A 24,674-nucleotide genomic window follows, 5' to 3' on the forward strand; every position below is an offset into this window, starting at 1 on the left:
CATGAAGTCCCATGTTTTGAGATCAAACATGGACAAGTAAACCCTCTGCTGATTACTACCTACTAGTCCCCTTGGCTGATGAATCAGTTCTTTTCATGCGGATCACTATTTGGAAGGAACGCAGAGAATAGCAAGGGCACAGAAGGTACTCTGTCAATTATTAACAGTTACCTGGTAAGTAACTATTGAACAAGCTGGTCGAGTCCTAAAGGACACTGCTGCTCAAATGGGCCTGCAGCAAGTGGTCAAGTAACCAACAACAGGGAACATCGACCTTATCTTGCCAATCTACCTGTTATAGATGCATCTGTCCCTGACAGTGTCACTTGAGCTGACCACCACACAGTCGGCGTGGAGACAAAGTCCCGCCTACACATTGAGGATATGTTCCACCATACTGTGTGGCACCAATAGCATGCTGAACGGGTTAGATTTCAAACAGACCTAGCAATTCGAGACTGGGCCTTCATGAAGCACTGTGAGCCATTATCAGCAGCAGAATTGTATTCAGCCACCATTTGTAACCTCATGGCCCTACTCTTACCAATAGCATCAAACCTAGGGATCAACTCTGCTCAAAGAATGTGTGCTGACAAATGCATTGAAATACAGAAGATAGGAGCAGGAGTAAGTCATTCGACTCCTCAAGTCCACTCTGTCATTCAGTATGATCAAGGCTGATCAACCTCAACACCCTAAACCTGCTCTCTCCCCATTTCCTTAGATCTCTTCAGTTACAACAGCTATATCTACTGTCTTCTTGAAAACGCAATGTTTTGCCCTTAACCATTTTCTGTGGTCGTGAATTCCACAGCCTCATCACTCTCTCATCATCTCAGACCTGAAAGGCTTTCTTTTATCCTTAAACTATGATCCCTGGTTCTGGACTCACCAACATCAAGAACATCTTATCTTGTCGAGTCCTGTTAGAGTTTTAAAAGTTCCTATGCAATTCTCCTCATTCTTCTAAACTCCATACTGAGGAAGTCACAACTGGGTTGAAATGATCAAAGATTTGGAATGCCTAACACTCATTTAACCAAAGCAAATTGTCAAAGGAGAGCTCAGGTTTGGATGCATTCTCATGGCGGTCAAAGGAAGTGCTATCAGGAAGGTCTAGAGGCTTCCCTCGGAAGCCTTTGTATCAACTTCAAGTTCAGGAGTAGCTCGTCCAGAATTGCTCCACTAAATGTGGCTTCCTTTGAAGGAAAGCACACCTCAGAGGCTGAGAAAAAAAACCCAAGCCAGCAATTCACCCAAAATCCAAATCTCTGCTTGCAGTGCCCTGTCTGATTTGTAGTCGACCCTTCTCAGTGTCGATGTGGAGATGCCGGTGTTGGACCGGGACGGACAAAGTCAAAAATCTCATGACACTGGATTATAGTCCAACAAATAAACCTATTGGACTATAACCCGATGTTGTATGATTTTTGACCTTCTGAGTGTTGGTTGGTTTTACAGGACCCTTCAAATCTAACAGACACTTACCCAACACCCCAGGAGACAGACATGGTCAGCTTCACCTTGAATACTAAGAAGAAATGACCCACCCCATGAAGTCAATTCAAGCTAATTGAGCTCTGGACAATACCACATGAAAGCACACACAAGGGCATTATTCAGTTCTGACGGACTGAGGCCTCCCTTCTGGGTGTGGTCCTTTGCGCTGAAAACAAAAATTTGAGAAGTAAACTCTGAAATGCAGGAGCTATTAGCTGAACTTTAGAAGGTGCTGTATATCAGATATGAATTATTCCCACAGCAATTGAGCATTCAAAGCCTTTGCGTTTTATGGTACTTCAGTCTGAATCTTTTGTGACCTTGCTCTGTGAACTGTTAATTCAGACAACAGCCTCCACATCATAAAACTGGTTCCACCAACTGATTATCTATGGATCAGCAACAAATGGAACTGTACAAGTGATTAAGGTCTGAGAAAAAAGTGAGTCAAAGACTGAACATTTTCTGTCCTTTAATCTAGTTCAATCGAGTCCAAATGAAACAGCTCAGTAACTTAATTCCAACTGGATAGCTACATATTGTGATTAAAATATACAACTTCACTGCCTCCTTAAAGTTGGTTTCTGCTTTATACCCTCTTCTGAACTGCAAGACTTTGATTATTGCACTCACGGCTGGATTCTATTACTCTATGCTCCAGACTGGAGGTCAGGTCATCCAAAACGCTAATACCCAGGTCTTGGCTAACAACACGCTAGCTAACCTATTTGCTGACCTACATTAGCTCACAGAAATAGGCCATTCAGCTCATTGAGTTTACTCTGCTATTCCATAAGGTCATAGCTGATCTGATAATCCTCAAATCCACTTTCCTGCCTTTTCCCCAGATTGAAACTCTGTCCACATCAGACTTAATAACCCAACCTCTATGGCTCTCTGTGGTAAGGAATTCCACAGATTCACTAACCTCAGAGAAGAGATTTCTCCTCATCTCTCTCTTATGCCCGCTGGTCCCAGACTCTCCCACAAGGGGAAACTACCTTTCTTACTCAAACTTGCCCGATAAGACAGTGCTTCCATAGCAGGGAGCAGCCTAGTGAACCTTCTCTGCACTGCTTCCAATGCCAGTAAATCTATCCTTAGAGAAGTGAACCAAAACTGCTCATAGTATTGCAGCAATGGTCTGACTAATGCACTAACAAAACCTCCCAATTTTATACTCTAGTCCCTTTTAATCGGAGGTGAACAATCCTCTTGCCTTTTCTATTAATAATATCAAGCAATGACTTGATTCTAAGACTCTTATCCTTGTTTACAAACATACCTTGTGCCTTCCTACCTCTGTAATCCCCTCCAGCTTCGCATCCCTCTGATAACTCTGTGCTCCTCTAATTTGGCTTAAACACTGGTGCTGTGCCTTCAGCTAACTGGGCCTCCAAGCTCCAGAACTCCATCCCTGCCTCTTAATTTCACTTTCCTCCATTAAAGTACTTGAAGTCTACTTTTCTGACTGACCTTTTCATCATTTAAGCTCATGAGCTGGACTGTGCGGGTTTCCAGTTCAACTATTCTGGCTGAATATCTGTTGGGAGTCCACTGAGGAGAAAGCCAGATGCTCTGTTGCTGTTTTACACTCAGCGGGGCGTTCTCTGGCTCAGAGCAAGAATCTATCCCATTTGGGGAGGTTGCCCCATCTGAGGGGGGTGGTGCCAGTCTGATTGGCTGACAGCCCTGTAGACTCAGCAGTGCCAGGTGAGAGTGGTAGCCACTACTGGGACTACAGCCAGTATTTGAAGTGGAGGATGGTAAGGAGGTTGGGCAAAAGTGAGGACTGCAGATGCTGGAAATCAGAGTGGTGCTGGAAAAGCACAGCAGGTGAGGCAGCACCCGAGGAGCAGGAAAATTGACATTTTGGGCAAAAGCCCTTCACCAGGAATGAAGGAAGGCTGGGCCAGGCTGGCACACCTCATGAGCTCTCCACCCCTTACCGAACACAAGCCCATGCAGCAAAAGCTGACAGGCTTCCCACTTGGCCTGAGCACCACTCCCCATGTTTGACTGTCTTAAAATATTTATGAGGGAGAGAAAAAAAAAGAAGAGGATGTCCATTACGTTTAGATCAGAGTGGTGCTGGAAAAGCATAGCAGGTCAGGCAGCATCCGAGGAGCAGGAAAATCGATGTTTTGGGCAAAAGCCCTTCATCAGGAATAAACTCTGGTTTCCAGCATCTGCAGTACTCACTTTTGCCTAGTCCATTACGTCTACCCTATCAAGCCATTTCATAATTTAAAGACCTCTATCAGGTCACCCTTCAGCATTGTCTTGTAGGAAGAAAAAGAGGCGCAGTCTGTTTCATCTCAATTCTTTTGCCTCTTTTCAATTGTGACTGTGGTGAGTAGTCATATTTTCTTTGTTACTTTCTGATCATAGGTCGCACAATAGAATATAGAATGCCTACAGTGTGGAAACCGGCCATTTGGCCCAACAAGTCCACACCAACTTGCTACAAGAGCATCTCACCTAGACTCTCAGCCCTACCCTATCGCTGTAATCCTGCATTCTCCATGACTGATCCACCTAACCTACACATCCCTGGACACGATGGGCAATTTAGCATAGCCAACCCATCTAACGTGCACATCTTTGGACTGTGGGAGGAAACCCACGCAGGCACAGGGAGAATGTGAAAACTCCACACAGACAGTCACCCGAGGCTGGAACTGAACCCTGGTCCTTGGGGCTGTGAGGCTGCACTGCAGGTACAAGAGTACTTCACTATCAAGAGTGAGTGAGAGAGGAGTATTATGTTTAGAAAAAGAGATGTAGATGAATATGGAGGAATTCCAGGAGTTGGGTCAGCGTAATTAGAAGCTTTAATCACCAGTGGTGGGGTGAAGGGATCAAATCAGGGTCAGAGGATTGAAGGGTGCAGATGGAGCTGAAATGTTGGCAGAAGTCACTAAAGCAGATGAGGCAATTGGAGAATTTAAGAAAACAAGTAAGCATTTTTTAAAAAGTCTTTCTTGGGATGTGGATATCACTGACAAGGTCAATATAAGTGGCTCAACCCTTATTGGCCTTGAAAGGAGTGGCTTGCAAGGGTGATTCAGGGGGCAGTTAAGGGTCAATCACATTGCTGTGAAGATGCAGTCACAGCAGCCAGAGCGAACACAAATGCCCAACTTCTTTTCCTGAAAGAGGTTTGTGAACCAGGTGGAGCTTTTTTTTGACTTACAACAAATCGATGACAGTTTCACAATCACCATAATCAAAACTAGCTTTCAAACTGCAGAGTTCCTTTAAATTGAAATTCAATTCCACCAGCTTCCATGCTTGGAATTTGAACTCAAGTTTCCACAGAACTAACTAAGGTTTCCGAGTTGGTTTTACCACTATGCCACCGTCTCCCCTGCATTTAGCGTATTGAGGCTGAGGAAACAATATAGGACAGCAGCTTTATGGCATTGTGTGCCAAGATTGGGAGAACAGTAAGGAGGAAATAAATATAAATCACATCTAGGGATAAACAAATAAACAGTTTCCATGGAATCAGTGAATTTTGACAACAAGTGACAACTGATAAGTACATACATGCACAAGCTAATTAGATTAATTTAAATGAATACTCAAGTATATGGAACTATAAAAATATAGAGTTAAGAATTTTTATAGGGAGTCATCAATTAATCATGTCAGCACTCGTTATGGCATTTTATACATGAAGTTTCTGTGCATTAGATAAAGCTAAGACCATCAACTTGACATCATTTCATAGCAAAACCAGACATTGGACTCAGGCAAGGCTCTTAAATTACCCAACTGTAATGCATGATTGAGAAAGATTGTTCGGTGCATAGATCACCTTGTTTTCTACATTACAACAGTGACTACACTTCAAAAACACTGCACCGACTGTAAAGTACTTTAAGAGTGCTTGAAGTCACAAAAACTATAAAAATGCATGTCCTTCTCATGATTTCCTTCTGATTTAATGTTTACCATCAATTATTATCAGTTCCCCAAGACACTTTTATCGAGTTTTTAAAAATTAAATCACAAGATGTGGGTGTCACCGGCAACGTCAACCATAATTGCCCTCGGGATTAAACAAGTTGTAAATATATTGTGTAATTCTCCCTCAATATTCTTGCATCTAATGTGGAAACGTGTTTTAGCAAATACCTGGTCAAATTGAGCTGAGCTTATCCAGCAAATCCTGTTTTTGTTCTTGCATCTAATGTTGCTTCCCTCAGATAGACTCTCTTGGTATATAATGTAGCATCTACACAATTTTCAACAGGAGCTGACCAATCAAAGGCTGCCAGCACAGATTTGTTAAAGATGTCTCATTGGAGACCAGTTAGAAAAAATACAGATCTATACCTTCAGAGGAATAGGCAGCACTCTGACTAGAAAATTAGCTAATTGTTAAGATACAAGAGTCAGGGTTAAGAGACTGTTGCACTTGATTAGAAAAGATGCACATCTTAGGTTCACTTTTATTCATGTTCAACTTGAATGGTGTATCTAAATTTGCTGAGGAGATGTGGTAAGGGGCAACAGTGAAAGCTTCAGAAAGGTAAATGGAGGTTATCAGAATGGGAAATAATAGCAACGTTGAAATAAAACTAGTTTAAAATAATCAGCAGAAACTGTGAAGAGAGAAACAGGGTTAAGGTTTCAAGTCAAACTTGACTTTTCTTCATCTACAAATTCAATTAAATGCAGATAAATGCGAAGTACTACCACCCTCAAACAACTCTTGACACCTCATTCTGGAGGTAGTCAACAGCTTCAGGTACCTCAGTTCAACAGTGACCAGAAATCCCCTCAAGGCTAAAATTAGTACCAAGGCACAACTGTCACGTCAGTGCTGAGAGGCTGAGTGTGAACAAACGAATGAGACATACAAAGCTCTGTGTGTACTAGGCTTGTGCTGTCAGCACTCTCCTTGCTAACAGTAATATCCAGACAACTCATCTAAGCCAAGAACGGCTGCTGAACACTCTACTGCTTCAGATGAATACTGGATGTCTCCTGACAATGATAAAGTGCTGGATGTGGGGAAGTAGACTGGTGTGTAAGGATCCAGCATGTATTCCCTCAAGTCAGTGATGATTGTGGAGATTAGGACCCACAACTGATGGTATGGTCAACAACAGAGCAGTGTTGACAACTGAGGATCATTAGCAAGTCGGAACTGCAGCAGTACCTAGTCAGCTTGGAGTACTGTTGGACATTGTAGAGATTTGACAGGTGGAGTCAATATGCGGATTTGAAATAAAGGATGAGAATTTAAAAAAGTGAGGCAGGACAGAATCTAGGTCAGCGAGCACAAGTTTGGGGAAGGGATTTTATTCTAGGGCATGACAAAGCAATAAAAGATGAGACTTACTTGTTAAAATTGTTCTCCTCTTGCACTGTTGCTCAACTCCTCCCTGTTTCTTTCCAGAAATGGTGAATGGCATCTCAAACACAAACCGCTGAATATTGTGACTTTTCTCAAAATCTGTTTTTCTGTCCAGCAACTCCTTCTCCTCAAGATATGGAGTCACGTATGTCACTTGGATGTAGGCATACTTCGAATCCAAGTCTTTTGGATTGACCTGTTTCAAAAAGATATTGGAGTATATGTAATCTGTGCTGTTACGTCAAGGGCAAATTAACAATTTGACAGAGGAACATATCTCTCCCAACATAATAAACAGAGACTGAAGTATAAACAAAAGCACCTCAGCTTTGGCACTATGCAAATGTAAATTCTCTTTTATGTTGAGAGATGCAACCTTCCTAATAGGTTCAGCCTTACTCTAACAGGAGACTAACTAGCCATTTCTCCCACTTGACACTTGCATGGTGAATGACTGTTATTTGGGCTAAAGACAACTGGGTTGTGTCAACTGTCTAATGATCGATGGAGGAACCACCGTTCTTTCTACAAACACATTAAATCACCCAGATTGGAGGATGGAGGGACTCATTTCAAAGTTTGCAGATGAAAAGAAATGCCAAATTGCAGTAACAATTGAGAAGGACAGTGAAAGAATCCAGACAGAGCTATGACATATACTGACACTAAGCACACGGAGAAGTAAAAATATTGTGGGCTACAGAAAATGAACAGGAGAAAGAGGATTAACTGGATAACCTATCCAAAGAGATAGCACTGGCACGATGGGTCAAATGGCCACTTTCTGCTCTAAGATCCAATGGCTGGAGACCATGCCTGGCTACATTAAAAGTCACTACACTGTTGAAATATAATTAACTGTAAAGCACTTTTGAACAATATATTACAAATAACAAGAGCTCTGCACACGAAGGAAGATATAAAGGAACTGGGGACAATTCAGAAAAGATTCATGAGAATGTTGGAAAGATTGAGGAAATTCAGGAATAAAGATAGATTGGAAATGTTGGGGCTGCATTGCCTTAGAGAAAAGGAGGCTAAGAGCAGATTTGGGAGCGAGCAGGACCGTGGGATTAGTTTGGGCATTGATACAGTGAATGCAGTATGGCAATGAGAGGGGGCTCTGTGGGATTCATTTCAATGGGGAGACATCGGGCCATTGGGAATAATTTAAGACTGATACAGGGTTGTGTTGGGAAAGCAGGACAATGGGATTAGTTTTAGATTCATTCTGTGTCATGAGGAGTGAATGAGGAAACCGGTTTGTATGGGATTGATACTGAGCTATGGGGACAGAAAGGGACTTTGGGATGAGTTTGAGGTTGATGTATAAAGCTTTATTCATGCAGTAAATGGTTAAAATAAGAAATGCATTCAAAAGGTAATTGGGGCTGTAATCTAAAAGGAAGTAAGATATGCTGGGCTCTCGGGAGCAGGTGGGAGATTGGTACCAAGTGAATTGCTTAGCGAGCTAATACAGACATGGTGAGCCAGATAGTCTCGTTCTATGCTGTAACACCATCTGTGACACCATGATATCCCTTTTATCTAAATAAACACCCAGAGAATGGTGCAATTTGCCATTTTCTAACTGGTGAGGGAATCATCTCCAAATTCCTGTGGCTCTGATTTCCACAGTCCTCTGGTTCTGCCACTGCTGAAGCCTCCAATCCCCCACCGGTGACTGTGCTTTCATGTGCCGAGGCCATGTGGATCATACATTAAACGTCCAGCCATCTCTCCCCTCCTTGAACATGCTCCTTAAAAACTACATCTTCAAGCAAGCTTTTTTTCACCTGCCTTGATATCATCTTGTGCCATTTGGTGTTAAATTTTATTTAGTATAGTACCTGTGAAGTGCCATGGGAGATTTTACTACAGTCATGGTGACATATAAATGCGAGTTGTTGTTGACTGACAGGTAGAGCCTAAGTGCACCTTCACATCACAAGTGAAGGGAGCTTTTCTTTTACTTATTTTTGGGGTACAGGCATCACTGACCAGACCAGCATTTGTTGCCTATCTGTAACTGCCACTGAAGTAGGAGATGGTGAATTGTCTTCTTTAGTGCAGCACGGTGGCACAGTGGTTAGCACTGCTGCCTCACAGCACCGGAGACCTGGGTTCAATTCCTGCCTCAGGCAACTGTCTGTGTGGAGTTTGCACATTCTCCACGTGTCTGTGTGGGTTTCCTCCGGGTGCTCCAGTTTCCTCCCACAGTCCAAAAATGTGCAGGTTAGGTGAATTGGCCATGGTAAATTGCCTGTAGAGTTAGATGTAGGGGAATGGGTCTGGGTGGGTTGCTCTTCGGAGGGTCGGTGTGGACTTGTTGGGCCAAAGGGCCTATTTCCACGCTGTAAGTAATCTAATCTAAAACCACGGCAGTCCATGTTGTGTTGGTACATCCGCCGTCTTGTTAGGACAGCAGCTCCAGAAATCTGACCCATCAACAGTGAAGGGACAGCAATCTGGTTCTGAGTCAGGACGGTGTGTGGTTTGGAGCAGGTGTGGAGATCTCATGCCTGTGCTGTCCTTCCCTTTACAGTGGTTGAAAGGTCAATGTAAGTCCATGGCAAAGAGATTCTGATGATGCGGGAAGGTTAACCTGTTAACTCTTCTTACCAAGGACAGAGCAGTGGTAGGTTTTTATTATTGCAGAGTTTTTTCTGGAAAGTCTTTTGCCAACTAGACTAGATTTACCTAATCACTAGAGTAAAATTTACCTTAAGCCTGCTACATATTTTAATCCAGCTTCGAGACAAAGGCTGCAGATGCTGGAATCAAAGGTAGACAGCAGGAGGCTGGAAGAACACAGCAAGGCAGGCAGCATCAGAAGGTGGAGAATTCAATGTTTCGGGTGTAACCCTTCTTCAGCCCTGAAGAAGGGTTACACCCGAAATGTTGACTTCTCCACTGCCTGATGCTACCTGGTTTTCTGTGTTCTCCCAGCCTCCTGTTTGTCTACCACATATTTCAAGCTTAAGCATTGAGTCATGCTGGTTGAAGTATTTGACCCTCCTAAATCTTTCAGATATATTGAAGTTTTGGAAACTCCTGGGAGGTAACCTGACTCAGTGCTGAAGGGGAGAAATGCATCACGAAAGCAACAGATTGCAAAAGGTAAAAGATAAGAAAGTGCTCACAGAAAAGCAAACAGTTTAAAATGCTGCTCTCCCTACCTTCCCATCATCGTAGATCATCCGCACATTCTCGGAGCCAAATTTGTCTGAGTAAAGTTTCAGAAGTCGCTGCGATATCTCAGACAGCTGGGTCAGTTTTGGCTCTTTGTAAATGTACTCCTTGCCGTCCTCATCCTCAAAGAACCCCTGTTAAAAGTGACAGGGAAGTAAGCCAGGTTGACATGTGAAAAGCACTCACAAGCAGATGCATGAAGCAATGAAACAAGGTCAACTCAAAAGTCTGAAAACGACAAACAAAGGCAAACAAAAGATTCTCCGAACTCCCCCAAGTGCACTATTAAGGCCAAGTGGTTCTGAATTTTTTTTAAAAGGAAGGAAATGAAGTCAATGGCTGTAAAATTATATTGATTGTCATCTCAGCCACATGTCCAATCTTGCCAATGCCATATTACCAAATAATTTTGTTTTTTTTTAAATTGATACGCTTTTCTAGTTTCTTTGGGGAGAAGAATCCAGGTCTCATTTTTATTCCGGAGTGATAATAAAATGAGAACTTGGTGCCTGTTTTACACAGCAACAACTGGTCCTGCTTTTCAGGTTAGTAGAGGTTGAGAACATTAGACTGGCACAGCTTGGTCAGAAGGGGGGTTCCAACACACGGAATTATTCACAACTCACGAAATAGACTCAGCAACCAAGTTAATTAAAATTATGCAGAAAAGGAATTTTACAAAAACACAACAAACTGATGGTCAACACCATGTCACCCTTTAATGTTTGCTACAGAATGTAAATGGTCGATTTTGTTTAGTGGGAAGATTCCAGGCTAATTCTTCCCATTTTTGCTATTAAGTGGAGGATCAATTGTAATGCTGTTGGGTGCAATTCTGCCCTCTGAGAATTAGTGGCAGGGACAGACAAGCGGGCAGTGTCAGAGTTTTCAGTCACCTGTCTTTAATAAGGATTGGTTCCTGGATGATGAAAGTACTGTGTCTCCAAAATGATAAGCGAGTCTTTTGCCAAACTACACAAACCTGTCAGCGGCTATAATGCTCTCAATACCTCAGTAACACTGGCCCTCAAAAGCAGTCCATGTGTGTGGCTCAGCTCATGTTTTGTGTAGATTCAGGTCACCTTCAGGACCCGCCATAAAACAAATATCACAAATAGCAGCGAGGGAAGGCACACACAGAAGGAGGAACAGTTGGGCATATTACATTAGGTACATGGAATTAAACCAGTCTGAAGTACAGACAGATATTCAGCTATCATTGCACTGAGTATGAGTGATGTTTAAGAATTTCGTGAAATATGAAAAATGTGCATTCTTGATAGACTGACAAAAACCACCCACACCAAATCAAGAGTGCCTTTAATGCAGTGAGGTTTACTGCATTATTTGCGACACCATCATTGATTTACCGCCGTATCTCTCTCATTGTCTGTAAACTGGTATTGCTACGAAAGTTTTAAAAACAAAGAACAAAATGACAATAATCACATTTATTCCTACTAGTCACTCTACAGGAAATCACCCCAAAACTAAAGAACACACCAAAGCTAATGATAGGAAAAAAAACAGCTATTGAACTTCAGTATGCTTCAGTGAGTTTTAAGGCTAGATGCTCTACAATTCTTTGTTTTGGTAAAAAGGAGGATCAGTGATTTACTACAATGCAAAGTGGATTACAGTCAGCCAAATTTTTCCACTCCTCTGCATGCACCACTATGGACAAGACAAGGCAGTGGATGGTGTTCCTAACACAGCATTTCTAACCTCTACATTTAGCTAGACAGTTATGATTGCAAAGCAGAGGATTTCAGACACGAACAAACAAGACCACACTAAGACAATATTAGGTGCTCACAGCTTATATGGAAGGACCTGAGTGGACAACTTACCGCTGCCTTTAAGAAGGGAAGAGAGTGGAAAGAACGCATTAATGAGATGCTGCAGCATAATATAAACACCAATGACCAGCAAACCATTTGTAAACAAAACATTTCAGTCTAACTGCGTTTTAAACTATAGCTTGTTGATTAAGCTTCAAACAAAAGAGTGTTTACAACTTAAATCAAGAACTGCTTTTAGCTCCCACACCCTTTAAAGCATGCGCGATTTCATTTCTGCTTGTTTTCAAGTGAATTGCAGGAAAATCAAACAAGTATCATTTTGTAACTGTGTGACACAGATGTCCCTCCAACTTTTAAGTACCAACACCTGGAGATAAATTGGGATGGGAGTATTTTGAAATTGCTGGGTGAACAATAGAAAAGATTATGGGTATAATCTTGTAACAGAAAAGTCAGCAAGTCAAACCACTCTTTGAAAGAGTTCTTCAATTCCACTCCCCTGTTTTAGTCCCTCTTTGTCCTGTAATTTTCAACTCTTTCAAGTATTTGCCAAATCCCTTTTGAAGTTCTTACTTAGCATGAAAAATCTCCCCCTCTCCCTCTGCTGGCATTTTTTCCCAATTATCTTAAATCTAAAAGGGACACAATTTTTCTTTCCTTATGATAGTATCACTTTTAAAAGTTTTATCCAAAACTAATCAAAACTATGAAACTTCTTAGAACAAATTGTTCCAGCAAAACTTGCGGTTGCATATACAGGAAGAGGTAAATACAGTCAAACAGAAAACCGATAAATACCTGCCCAAAAAAGGCTACCCGAAAGTAGGTGCCTAGTAGTCTTTTTCCTGTGTGAGTAACTTCAGCAATTTTCTTGTAAGCTTGATGCAAAGTTTCATACAGATGAGCAAGTTTCTGAAGGTAGGAAATAGAAAACAAACCAGACTGAGTTTCCTCTCCCATAGATACATTCAGCAAAAAAAATCAATCGATTAAATAGACTACTTATATTCACTTTACCCTTCTAGTTTGAAAAGCATTATTAATTTACAGAAGATATTATAGTAGAGAAACAGGCCATTCACCTTTAATGAGTCCATGACCATGGTTAATGCTTCACACAGGTGTGTTCCAGCTCTCTACATCTCTTCCTATCAGGACATCCTGATCTATTTACCATCGTGTTTATACATTTTCCCCCTAAACAGATCTATGCTACTCACCTCCACCATTCTATATTCTCATCCCTCTCAGGGTCAAGAAAGTTTTCCCAATCTCCCTACTGCATTTATTAGTTATTATCTTCAATTTATAATTTCTGGTTTTGTTCTCCCCTAAAGGTGGAAATATATTTTCAGCTACCTTCAGAACGCAAAGACCTCATCAGGCCATTTCTCAACCTACCCCCTTCCTGAAGAACAGAACCATAGACTGTCCATTCTCCCCTGATAAGTAGAACTTCAGTCCTTGTATCATTCACATTAACTTTTTTGTACCTGCTCCACATTTAAGCTAACAATAAATTTAATCTGGTTATACTAGTTATTGGCGTGACTTGCTCAAGATGCAAATCTCTTTGTTCTACATTTCTCTAACTTAACTAAGGGCTTACCTCAAATTCACGTCTTTTCTCATAAACTGGAATTATTAGTTTGTACACGTTCGAAATCAACTCATAGCGTTCTGCCTTCCAGAGTCCATCAGCACATTGTTCCAATAATTCCATCAGTACATCCTGTTAAATGTCAAAATTAGTCAGGCAATAGTTTCCAAACAAGAACCATTCTGATCAAAGATCATCGACCCTAAAATGTTACCAGTTCCTCTCTCCATGGAGGTTGCCCGACTTGAGGAGTATTTCCAGATTTCTCTGTTATGACCTGTCATCAAGTTTAACGACACAAAAAACTCTTCGGCCCGTGCTAGCTCTCTGTGGTTCTTTTCCATAATTCTGCAAATTTGATTTTTCAAGCCTTATCCAAGTCCCTCCTGAAAAGGTATTGTTGGATCTGCTGTCACCATTGTATTTCGGAGCTCAGCAATTGCATTATTTAATAAATATTTCCTTATTTACTTGTTCTCAGTGGGGTAGCACTCTTACCTTTTCATCACAAGATTCAAGTCCAAGAAAGGGTTGCCAAACTTGGATTTAAGATAAGAGGCAAAAAGATTCAAAGAGGAAAATGAGGAGATTTTGTTTAATGCAGAGAATTTAATGATCTCGAATGCACTGCCTGAAAGGGTAGACTGAATAGGAACTTTCAAAAGGGAATTGGATACAAGGTACATCAATTTTTTTGGCCCTTCAAACTGAAATTCTCAACCAACTGGCATCTCCATCCCACTCCCCGTCCAAACACCAATGTGCACATCAATATCCAGAACACATTCCTATGAGCCCATGTCTGTGGCGGTTAAATAACACTGCTCTGAAGCAAACCATTTAAGGTCAGTGCATTGTCAACACATCAGAGAGGTGCTTATGAACATTCATTGGGAGTGGTGTACACTAGTGAACACCAGAAAGCAGCAGGTCGTTCATGTTTTACAGTTCTCTCCACTAACTGGCATTACCCATTCCCAGTGTATGCTGGTTAAGGCAAAGCTTATTGCACATGAAAAGGGCGAAAAGGTTGCAAGACTATAGTAAACGAGCAGGGGAAGTGGGACTAATTGAATCGCTCCTTCAAAGAGCCAGCACAAGCATGGTGGACTGAATGGTCTCCTTGTGCATTGTTTGATTCTAAATCCCTACGCAAATTAATTTGCTCATATGGCAACACCATTGAATGAGATAATTAATGCAGCAGCAACTAACTTTGTGTTAACGCTCAAAATCTAAATCTGCAAAGCAAGCTCGCAATGCAATAAAGTAAAGATTTACTAGCAATAAAAGCCCAACATAAATACAAAGTTGCATTGTAAATATAAATATCACAATGAGTAGTTGTATTACAACACCACAAACAGAGATAAGCAAAAATAAGAATCATACTCAAGTCCAATAAATTAATAAAATCAAACATAGCTTGCACATTTATCTATATTAAACATTACACTGGAATCAAACACAAACATAACATAAAGTCATGTCATGAATAGACTATTTCCTTCTTGGTGGCTTGGAATTTGTACAGATTCCCTATGTCTGCGAGCTTCTGTTTCCTCCCTTAGATCAAAGATGTGCAGGTTAGGTGGATTGGCCATGCTAAATTGCTTGTAGCATCCAAGGATGTGCAGGTCAGGTGGATTAGTCACAGTAAATGAGGATTTACGGGATAGGGTGGAAGGGGAGGGAGGAGTATAAGTCTGGGTAGGATGCTTTTCAGAGGGTCAGTGCAGACTCAATGGGCCAAATGACCTCTTTCCACACTGTAGGGATTCTATGATTCTAAGTATATAATTTTGTAAACTTACTAGAGGTTTGCAAAACACTGTAATACTGAGAAATGCCACACGCAAATCCAATAAATCATCTTGTGTGTGGAGGGGCCTTTTAAAATATTCACTTTCCCAGTTCCTTTTTGCTTTTCTGATGACTTTCCTTCACTTGAGAACTTTTCTGACCTTCAGATCTAACTAACTAACTGACCAGCCTCTGAAACAAAGCCCAAATCCTGTTTAGCACATGTGCCCTTTAGACTCAACAATTTCGCTACCCTAATTGGCTCCTCATCCGTGAATGCCTCAAATCTAAATCAGAAATCACAATACCAAATTATAGTCCAACAGGTTTATTTGAAATGTTTTTGGAGCTATGCTCCTTTGTCTGGTGATGGAATTTCAAATAAACTGGTTGGACTATAACCTGGTGTTGTGTGACTTTTGACCTTGTCCACTTCAGTCCAACACTGGCACCTCCACATCAAATTTAAATCATCATCTTTGTCATCATAACATGGCCTCAGCTCTCCCCATCTCCAATCTCCTTTAGACTCTAAACCTTCTGTGATCTGCATTCCCCCAGTTCTGGTCTCTTGCACACTACCATTGGTGCGAAACTCTACCACTACTGGGTCCCACAGCTCTGACGCCCCCTGTTTAAATCCAGACACCTTTCTCCTTCCTCCTTTTAAGATACTTCGGCAAATTTAGCCTCCGGCAACTATCTGTGTGGAGTTTGCACATTCTCCCCGTGTCGGCTGGGCTTTCGCCAGGTGCTCCGGTTTCCTTCCACAGTCCAAAGTTGCGCAGGTTAGGTGGATTGGCCATGGAAAATTGCCCATAATGTTCAGGAGTGTGTAGACTGGGTATATTAGGGGAAATGTAAAATAATAAAGATAGAAGAAGAATGGGTCTGGGTGGGATACTCTTCGGAGGATCAGTGTGGACTTGTTGGGCCAAATGGCCTGTTGCCACACTGTAGGGATTCTATGGTTCTTTGGAATTGCCTCTCCTTATGCAACTTGGTGTTGAACTATAACTGGTATCACAACTGTGAAACCTATTGGGACTTTCTGTGTGAGATGAAGGCAAGTTAGGCTATGGGCTGTAGAATCCTGGATGAGTTCAAATTTACGCAAAAGATAAAGTGGGTGGCTGGCCAACAGTGCATTGGAATGATCAAGTCTCGAGGTTACGGAGGAGCAGATAAGGGCTACCGAGGAGTAGATAAAGGTTTTAGCAGCAGGGATTGAGCCAAGAAAGGCCACTTAAGTGGAATGTCAATTTTAGTGACGGGGCGGCATGGTGGCACAGTGGTTAGCACTGCTGCTTCACAGTGCTAGAGACCCGAGTTCAATTCCCGCCTCAGGCAACTGTCTGTGTGGAGTTTGCACACTCTCCCTGCGTCTACGTGGGTTTCCTCCGGGTGCTCTGGTTTCCTCTCACAGTCCAAAGGTGTGCAGGTTAGGTGAATTGGCCATGCTAAATTGCCCATAGTGTTAGGTGAAGGGGTAAATGTAGGGCAATGGGTCTGGATGGGTTGCTCTTTGGAGGGTTGGTGTGGACATGTTGGGCCAAAGGGCCTGCTTCCACACTAAGTAATCTAATCTCAACTCAGGGCCATGCATCTCATCAATTTCATAAACTCTGTGACTGTTCCACTGCCTATTTCTTACAAGTGTCTGCCCCTTTCTCTCCAACTCCAATGACCAAAGGGGTTTTATTGATTAAAATTGTTTTTTAAATAATTGACAGTGAACTGAAACAGATAGGAACAAAGACAGTTGGAAGAGACAGAAAATGCAGTGTTGGCAGCATCTACTTCTCAAAATCCTGATAAGAATCATTCACCACATCACCCTCCAGTATTTATAGATTTCGTGGTATAATTACCTCTGAGACATTCAATAGCTTAACATGGCCCATCACATCCTCCTCCCTTATTTGATGCTGAAATCAGCAATTCAGCTTGGGGAGTGATTCACTGAGCAGGTGGTGAATAAGGTACAAAGTGGGAGTGATGTGGTGTCCCTTCTTGAGCAGCCGACAGGTCAGCATATCAATCACTGCTGATATAGGGCTCAAGAGGCTAGAGTCTTTCCTGGACTAGGAAAAGCTTCATTGTGTAATAGTCCAATACTGCGGGAGCTGACTCTAGAGGGATCAATGACAAAGGCACTAATTACCAGTAATTCAAGCCCTTTGCAGTTTAACTGCCTGTAAGAAGCAAGTTCTATTATAGCAGGCAGCAGTAGTTATGTTGGCAATGTTCCTATCAATGATTAACTGTTGGTGCTCAATAAGACGTGAACAATCTCTTGCAGGGGCAATGTGTTTTTAGAAGGGTTGATAACTATCTTTGCAAATTCAGTACATTCTTATCACTCTGACGTTTGCTTGCATTGTACATTTTGCATTTACTGATAACGAGAGAGGCTGAAAGAATATGAGAAAGTGAGGACTGCAGATCAGAGTTAAAAAGTGTGGTGCTGGAAGAGCACAGCGGGTCAGGCAGCATCCGAGGAGCAGGAGAGTCAACATTTCCTGCTCCTTGTATGCTGCCTGACCTCCTGTGCTTTTCCAGCGCCACACTTTTTAAACTCTGAAAGAATATTATGCCTGAAGTTACTGAAATTATAATGCTCCATTATTAGCATATTCCAGTAGCGTATTGAGGGAGCCCTGCACTGCAGAAGGTGCCATCTTTTGAGTGTGACTTTAAAAATCATGGCCTCCTCTTCCCTCACTGATCAATGCAAACGATATCACTGGATAAGTCTGAAGAGAAGGGAGTTTTCAAAAATTGAGAGAGAGTTAGAAATTTGAACAACAGGCAAGGTTAGTGGTCTCACACAGTTATCACATTAATTCGCAAGTGGTTTGCTCCCCAAATAGGATATTGCCGTCAAGCCAACGAAGATGTTTTGCCAACCACACAAAGAGCAAAGTGATAAACAAGTTTCAGTGCTGGTGTGATACCAGGCAGGTACACAGTACATCTCAAAAACAGGTAGACTGTATCAAACAACATACACCGCTGACACTTCACAGGGGGCAGCAAATTGTGCTCAGCCAGCCTGTGATTACAAGCCTCAGAAAAGTATATCCACCATTAGAGGTGATTCTGCTAATGGGAAATTAAATAATCCGACTGTGTTCAAAGTTACACCGGAACTCATTTCAGACCATCAGCTAGCCCTGCAGTGTGCTGCACTTGCTCGCAGCTACATAGGTAAATATTCAGGAACTTCTTGAAAAACAGGCAAAAGGAATCTGTACAAACATTGCACCTGGAGACAGCAAAACCTGGCTCATGTCTATGCCAACACTGGACCAACTAATCAGCACCTCTTCCCATTCTGTATGAGATAGTGCCTCTTTATTTTCAGTTCCCTTCAACTCGGTTTCTTGTGTCCTGGTTCTGATGAGGGCAAGACAAAAAGGTTCAACTTCTGGTCTCCTTTTAGCAATGCTTAATTTCTCTCTCATCCAGCCTATTTTAAACACAAAATATCTCTGGGCACCAGCACAAAAGTTTTTTATGCACAAGTGTGGGGAGGGGGGTAAAGAATAAACAATAGTGGGGGGGAATAGAGCTCAAAGAGAGAGAAGACATTTGGAGAGACAAAGGCGTGGATAACGTCAGCCTGGGAGAATGAATGGCTGCTAATGGAGACTATTAGTGCCTAACAGTGGCTGTCTGTAATAGCAGACCATGTGTTAACAAGGCCCGGTATGTGGGGGTTGGGGTAAGGCAATGGGAAATAGTGCCTTAAGCCCTAAAATTGATTAACTCAACATCGAATCCAGAAGGCAGCAGGGTCCCCAAGCAGAAAATGAGGTGCTGCTCCTCCAGCTTGTGTTCAGCTTCACTGGAGCACTGGATCAAGCCCGAGGTGAGAGATGTTGGCCAGGGAACAATGTGGCGTGTTGTACTGGCAGGCAACTGGAAGCTCAGGGTCTTTGTTTACAAACAGAACATAGCAAAGCAGTGACCCAGGTCTACGCCTCATTTCCCTCAAGGAGACGAGACACCACATTGTGAGCAGCGAATGCCGTAGACTTGTTTGAGTGACGTGTGCTGCTTCACCTGCAAGGTGCATACGAGCCCTTGGCTACCTAGGAGGGAGGAAGTAAACGGGCAGGTGTTACACCTTCTGCGGTTTCAGGGAAAGGAGGCATGGGGCTGTTGGGAGTGAAGGAGGAAAGGGTGTCCCGGAGGGAGCAGCCCTTTCGGAAGGCTGACTTGGGAGGGGAAGGGAATGTGTGCCTGGTGGTGGCATCCCACTGGAGATGGCAGAAGTGGTGGCTAATTCCTCTGGATGTGAATGCAGAACATTATTAATCTGAAATATTACAGCTAAGAGGGGCATGAATTTATTGATACATTATGATAGAATGAAATGCATCTAAACATTATTATGTAAAAAAAAATCAATTCTACAATAAAAGTTTCATGAAAACAAGCAGCTCAATAAGTATTCAAAAACTAAAAAGTGCAACATTAGAAGTTGTGGTAATGTCCAGTGTAATTCACCTCATTGTAGTGAACATCTTGCATGCCTACATCTTCCATCATTGCAGCCTCCTCATCTATGTTGGGTGTGATCACCTTGAAGGCTGTGCAGCCTTGTTTAAATATACCTAGAATATAACATGGAAGTATATTAATCTAAATGACTCTTCCTGGCGTCATTAATATTTCATGTATCATATTTACATCAGCGTGATAACCTAGAACATCTGATTACCAGAGTTAGCATGCTCAAGCTGTCCGCTGCACTCTCAGACGGACGTAAACTTTTCTTTTCTCTTTCCTCGGAACACAGGAAACAAAAACAGGAGCAAATCATTCAGCCTCCAAGCCTGCTCAGTCATTCAAAATGTTACATTGACTTCAATGTAACGCTCCCAAACTATCCTTAAAATTCCAAAGTCTTTAATGTTTAAAAACCTATTGATCTCTGCCTCAAATAGACTTGTTGACAGAGTCCCCAGATGCTCCGGGATAGTGAATTCCAAAGATTCGCCACCCTTGAGAAATAAGAAATTAAAGTTCATCTGAGTACTAACTGGCCTGTCCTTTATGGGTGGCATATGGTACAGTGGTTAGCACTGTTGCTTTAGAGCCTCAGGGACCAGAGTTCAATTCCAGCCTTGGGTTGCTGTGTGCGTGGTGTTTGCACATTAACCCCCTGTCTGTGTGGCTTTCCTCCAGCTGCTCTAGTTACTGTCCAAAGATGTGCAGGTTTGGTGGATTGCCCATGGTAAAAACCCTACGTGAGGTTATGGGGATGAGATGGGTCTGGGTGGTATGTAAGGATGCTGCAGACTCTACGAGCAGAATGCCCTCTTTCTGCACCAGAGGGATTCTATTCTGTGATTGTGTCCTCTGTTTCTGGCAGGCTCATTCAGGGAAAATGCCTATCGGTAGCCTATTCAATCTTTCCTGATAGTTATGATTCTATTATCATCCTGGTACCGGGTAAACAGAATTAGATGCACATTCCTATTATGACAAGTGTTGGACAACCTCAAGATTACCAACACTGCAAATTATAAGCGAAAGCTCAGCAAATTAAAGATATTGTACTTTAAGAAAACACTGAGGGGGAGAAAAGTTTTTAAATTGAGAAATTAATGGATTGGCCACACTAGAGTTTCATTTTGAAGCATACAAGATGAGTCAGAGCAGAACATCTCATTTGCAAGTTTTACTCTTTCTGAGTTAAATCAATAGGAAATGATGCATCATTTTGATTCGCAAAATTATTATTTTTTTTAGGAAATTACCAGTTGAAGGGTAGTTCTAGATATTTGAACAAAATGTCCTAGGTACAATTTCCACTGATGGTCTTGGTTCAGAAAACATCAAGCAAATATTTTCATGTCTTTTATTCCATATACATCAGCAGCTGAAGTACCATGCTAATCCAGCAAAATGGTGCAAGGACTATGTCACAAACTGAATCGCACCATAATAACATTTCTATTCTTAAACAACAGATGTCAGCACAGAAGCAAACAGGTTTGAGTGCATCCATTCTTGGAGTAAATTCTTTGAAGTTCTATCATCCACAGGAAAATCTGCAGGTAAATGAGTCTAGTGTTTTGTAGAGCTTAGGTAGTCAAACCAATCTGCAGGAGAAAGTGAGGGCTGCAGATGCTAGAGATCAGAGTTGAAGGGTGTGGTGCTGGAAAAGCACAGCTGGTCAAGCAGCATCCGAGGAGCAGGAGAGTCAACATTTCGGGCATAAGCTTTTCATTAGGCTTATGCCTGAAACGTCGACTCTCCTGCTCCTCGGATGCTGCCTGACCAGCTGTGTTTTTTCAGCACCACAGTCTTCCAATCTGCAGGAGAGAACCGCTGAGTAATTTAAAAAAGGAAAATTCTTTCATGAGATGTGGCTGTCACCAACAATTGCCCCAGAACTGAGTACCTTGTCTGATCAGTTAAGAATTAACCACATTGCTGTGGGTCTGGAGTCACATGTAGGCCAGACCACGGAAGGATAAAAGATTTCCTTCCCTAAAAGGGATCAGCAAACGAGATGAGTTTTTATGATAATTGATGGTGACTTCATGATCACCATTGTGTAGAGCAGCTTTCATTTCCAAAATTATTCACTGAATTCAAATGTCACCAACAGTCTTGGGTGAGATTTGATCCCATGTCCCCATTATGTTGGACTTTTGGATTACTGGAGCAGTATCATTATAACTCCACCATCACCTGTCCTTAAACTGCTACCAAAATGTGGCATTATAAGCAAATACTGCAAGGAACATGTTGGAATTATTTAACGTAAAAGTCAACAGGTATAGAAGATTAGTCAGAAATGTCTGAATTTATACAAGATGTGAAGTCAAGGTGAACTAAATGTAATTTATCGATCCTGATGAAGTTTTATCTGTACATTATTTCACTAGGCAGATAGCTTACTTCCAGAATGTTTTTCTCATTCATTCTTGGGATGTGAGCACCGCTCACAAGGCCAGAATGTATTGCCCATCCTTAACTGTTTTGGAGAAAATGATGGTGAGCTATCTTCCCCATGCTGTTCTAAGGGTACACCCACAACTTCTCCAGCATTGGTACAACACAGCAGCATGCTGGGTCATTGCAGAGGGCAGTTAACAGTAAGCCACATTGTTTTGGATTAGCATCCCCTGTAGGCCAAACAGGATAAGGACAGCAGATTAACTCCCCTAAAGCATTATACTGAACCAATTCAGCAGTTGAATAACGAGACCAGCATTTTATTCCAGATTTGGGATTTAATGTTTCCAAATCACTGGGCCAGACCTCTCAGATATGGTGCAGCAGCATAACCACAATGCTGTCATTGCACTGATCTGATGAAGGAGGATTGTTACAGCTGCAGGAATAGAAGAGGGCCTCAGTCACTCCTTGGGGCCTGATACTCAATTCATCAAGGTCCCGGCCAGTCCTTAGTGCACTCCAAAAAAGTCCTGGCTGATCCTTACCGCGCTCCAATAGGGTCCCAACCGGTCCATATCCTTTCAGATCTTTTCCTTGATATTGCTCAATTCTGCCAACTAACAAAAGTCAAACTCAAAAGGAGAAGGCAGGCTAAATGGAAACAAACGTAGAGATTGCTGGAAAAGCTCAGCAGGTCTGGCAGCATTCTGTGGAGAGAAATCAGAGTTAACTTTTCCAATCCAGAACTGTTCCGAAGAAGGGTCACTGGACCCAAAACGCTAACTCTGATTTCTCTCTGCAGGTCCTGCCAGACCTGATGAGCTTTTCCAGGAATCTCTATTTTTGTTTTGATTACAGCATCCACAATTCCTTCAATTTTTATGCAGACCAAATGGAATTGTGGAACAAACTTATTCTGGGCTCTTGCTTATAAAAAGCGTTTGTTTGGTATAAAAGGAAAATCTAAACTGAAGTTTTTATCTGACTAATCTTCCAACTATCAGGAAGTCCACATTCGTCTGTTAGAGAGCACTCTCACAACCTGCCCAGGTTATTAAGTATTTCTTCATTTTATGTTGCTGTACTTTGCTACATGGACATTTCAACTGGAAATTGCACTCCATTAATAGGAATCTTTGACCTCTCCACTCACTAACAACTCTGGATAATCAGGCCAAATGCAAACTTCAACAGACATGAGGCTGCGAGTATGTGCATTGTTCAACATTTAGTTTGGTTTGGGGGGAAATGTGGTCCGCAAAAGAAAACAATGAGATTTATTTGGTTAAACCTTCAGGATTCGAGGGATAATTAGGCTTCTGACAACATCTGAACCAGTAATCAGTTTCCACGCTGTTTGCTTTTGCAAACACAGAACACACAATGGCTGAATTCTGGTCTCAGCTTCATCTTATGCCCCTTTTTAAAAATCAATGACAGGATGTGGGCATTGCTGGCTAGGTCAACATTTATTGCCCTTCCCTAATTGCCCATAACACAATTAAGAATCAATCACATTGTTGTGGAGCTGGAGACACATATAGACCAGACCAGGTAAGGACAGCAGCTTCCTTCCTGACAGGAAATGAGCGAACTAGATGAGATTTTCCAGCAATTGACAGTGGATTCATGATCACCATTGGACTCCTAATTCCAGAGTTTTGTTGAATTCAATTCCCACCATCTGCAGTGGTGGGATTCAACCCGAGGTCCCCAGAACATTACTGGGCTCTCTGGATTAACATTCCAGCAATAAAATCACTGGGCCATCACCTCCCCTGCCTCGGGTTCCAGCACACCAAAGACAACCAGTTATTGAGATGCTGAAGCGTAAGTCATTGCTCAATGGGCAACACTCTCACCTCGAACCCAAAGCAGCATGGTTCAAGTCCCAACACAGAGGCTCAAGGACAAATTCCAGACTGGCACTACCAGGGAATACTACACTTGTGCTGCACTGTTGGAGGAGGCGACCTTTAGATGAAACAATTCAACCGAGGTTCCGCGTGTCCTCCCAAGCGATTCCACAGGACTAAAGATCAGCTGAGGGACCTTCCCTATGTTTCAGATGCAATTTGTTGGCTGAAAAGTATTTTGCAAAGCCCAAGATCATAAGCTATGCAGATGGTAAGTTCTTTCTTCAATTTTTAAAACAAAGGCACCAAAGACTGACTGAAAGTACCCCATCAACACCACGTCAATGAGACCAAGTGTTGATCCTACCTTTCCTCCTGAGATATTCAGCCACAAGTGCTGCCACATGAACATAGCACATTGCTGCCTGTAAACAAGATAAAGAGTGGAAATTAGCATACATAAATTAAAAGGGCATTTTGGAAAATAAATGACTGAAAGAATAACAATAGAATAAGTTTCTGCAACTGGGCTAATAATTAATAAGCAATAACTGGTGGTAACAGCTCTAAGATCATATTTCTGTGCATGTGACAGGGAAAGAGCTTTGTTAAGGGATGAGTTTCTGATA

At 42.1% G+C, this 24,674-nt stretch overlaps 1 protein-coding gene across 15 annotated transcripts in view; it reads right to left on the reverse strand.

Moving 5' to 3' along the window:
• The window catches only part of LOC140481586 (dedicator of cytokinesis protein 9-like), a 342,162-nt gene that overhangs the window by 15,187 nt on the left and 302,301 nt on the right, over positions 1-24,674 (reverse strand). For all 15 annotated transcript variants that reach the window (XM_072578032.1, XM_072578034.1, XM_072578030.1 and 12 more), the window contains 6 exons: positions 24,413-24,470; positions 19,784-19,890; positions 13,475-13,597; positions 12,664-12,777; positions 10,051-10,197; positions 6,857-7,067 (listed from right to left, as the gene is read on the reverse strand). In XM_072578032.1, coding sequence (XP_072434133.1) covers positions 6,857-7,067; positions 10,051-10,197; positions 12,664-12,777; positions 13,475-13,597; positions 19,784-19,890; positions 24,413-24,470 — 760 coding nt within the window. The remainder of the gene's footprint in view (positions 1-6,856; positions 7,068-10,050; positions 10,198-12,663; positions 12,778-13,474; positions 13,598-19,783; positions 19,891-24,412; positions 24,471-24,674) is intronic.

The sequence above is a fragment of the Chiloscyllium punctatum genome, chromosome 9 (assembly GCF_047496795.1).
Source record: "Chiloscyllium punctatum isolate Juve2018m chromosome 9, sChiPun1.3, whole genome shotgun sequence".
NCBI classification, from domain to species: domain Eukaryota; kingdom Metazoa; phylum Chordata; class Chondrichthyes; order Orectolobiformes; family Hemiscylliidae; genus Chiloscyllium; species Chiloscyllium punctatum.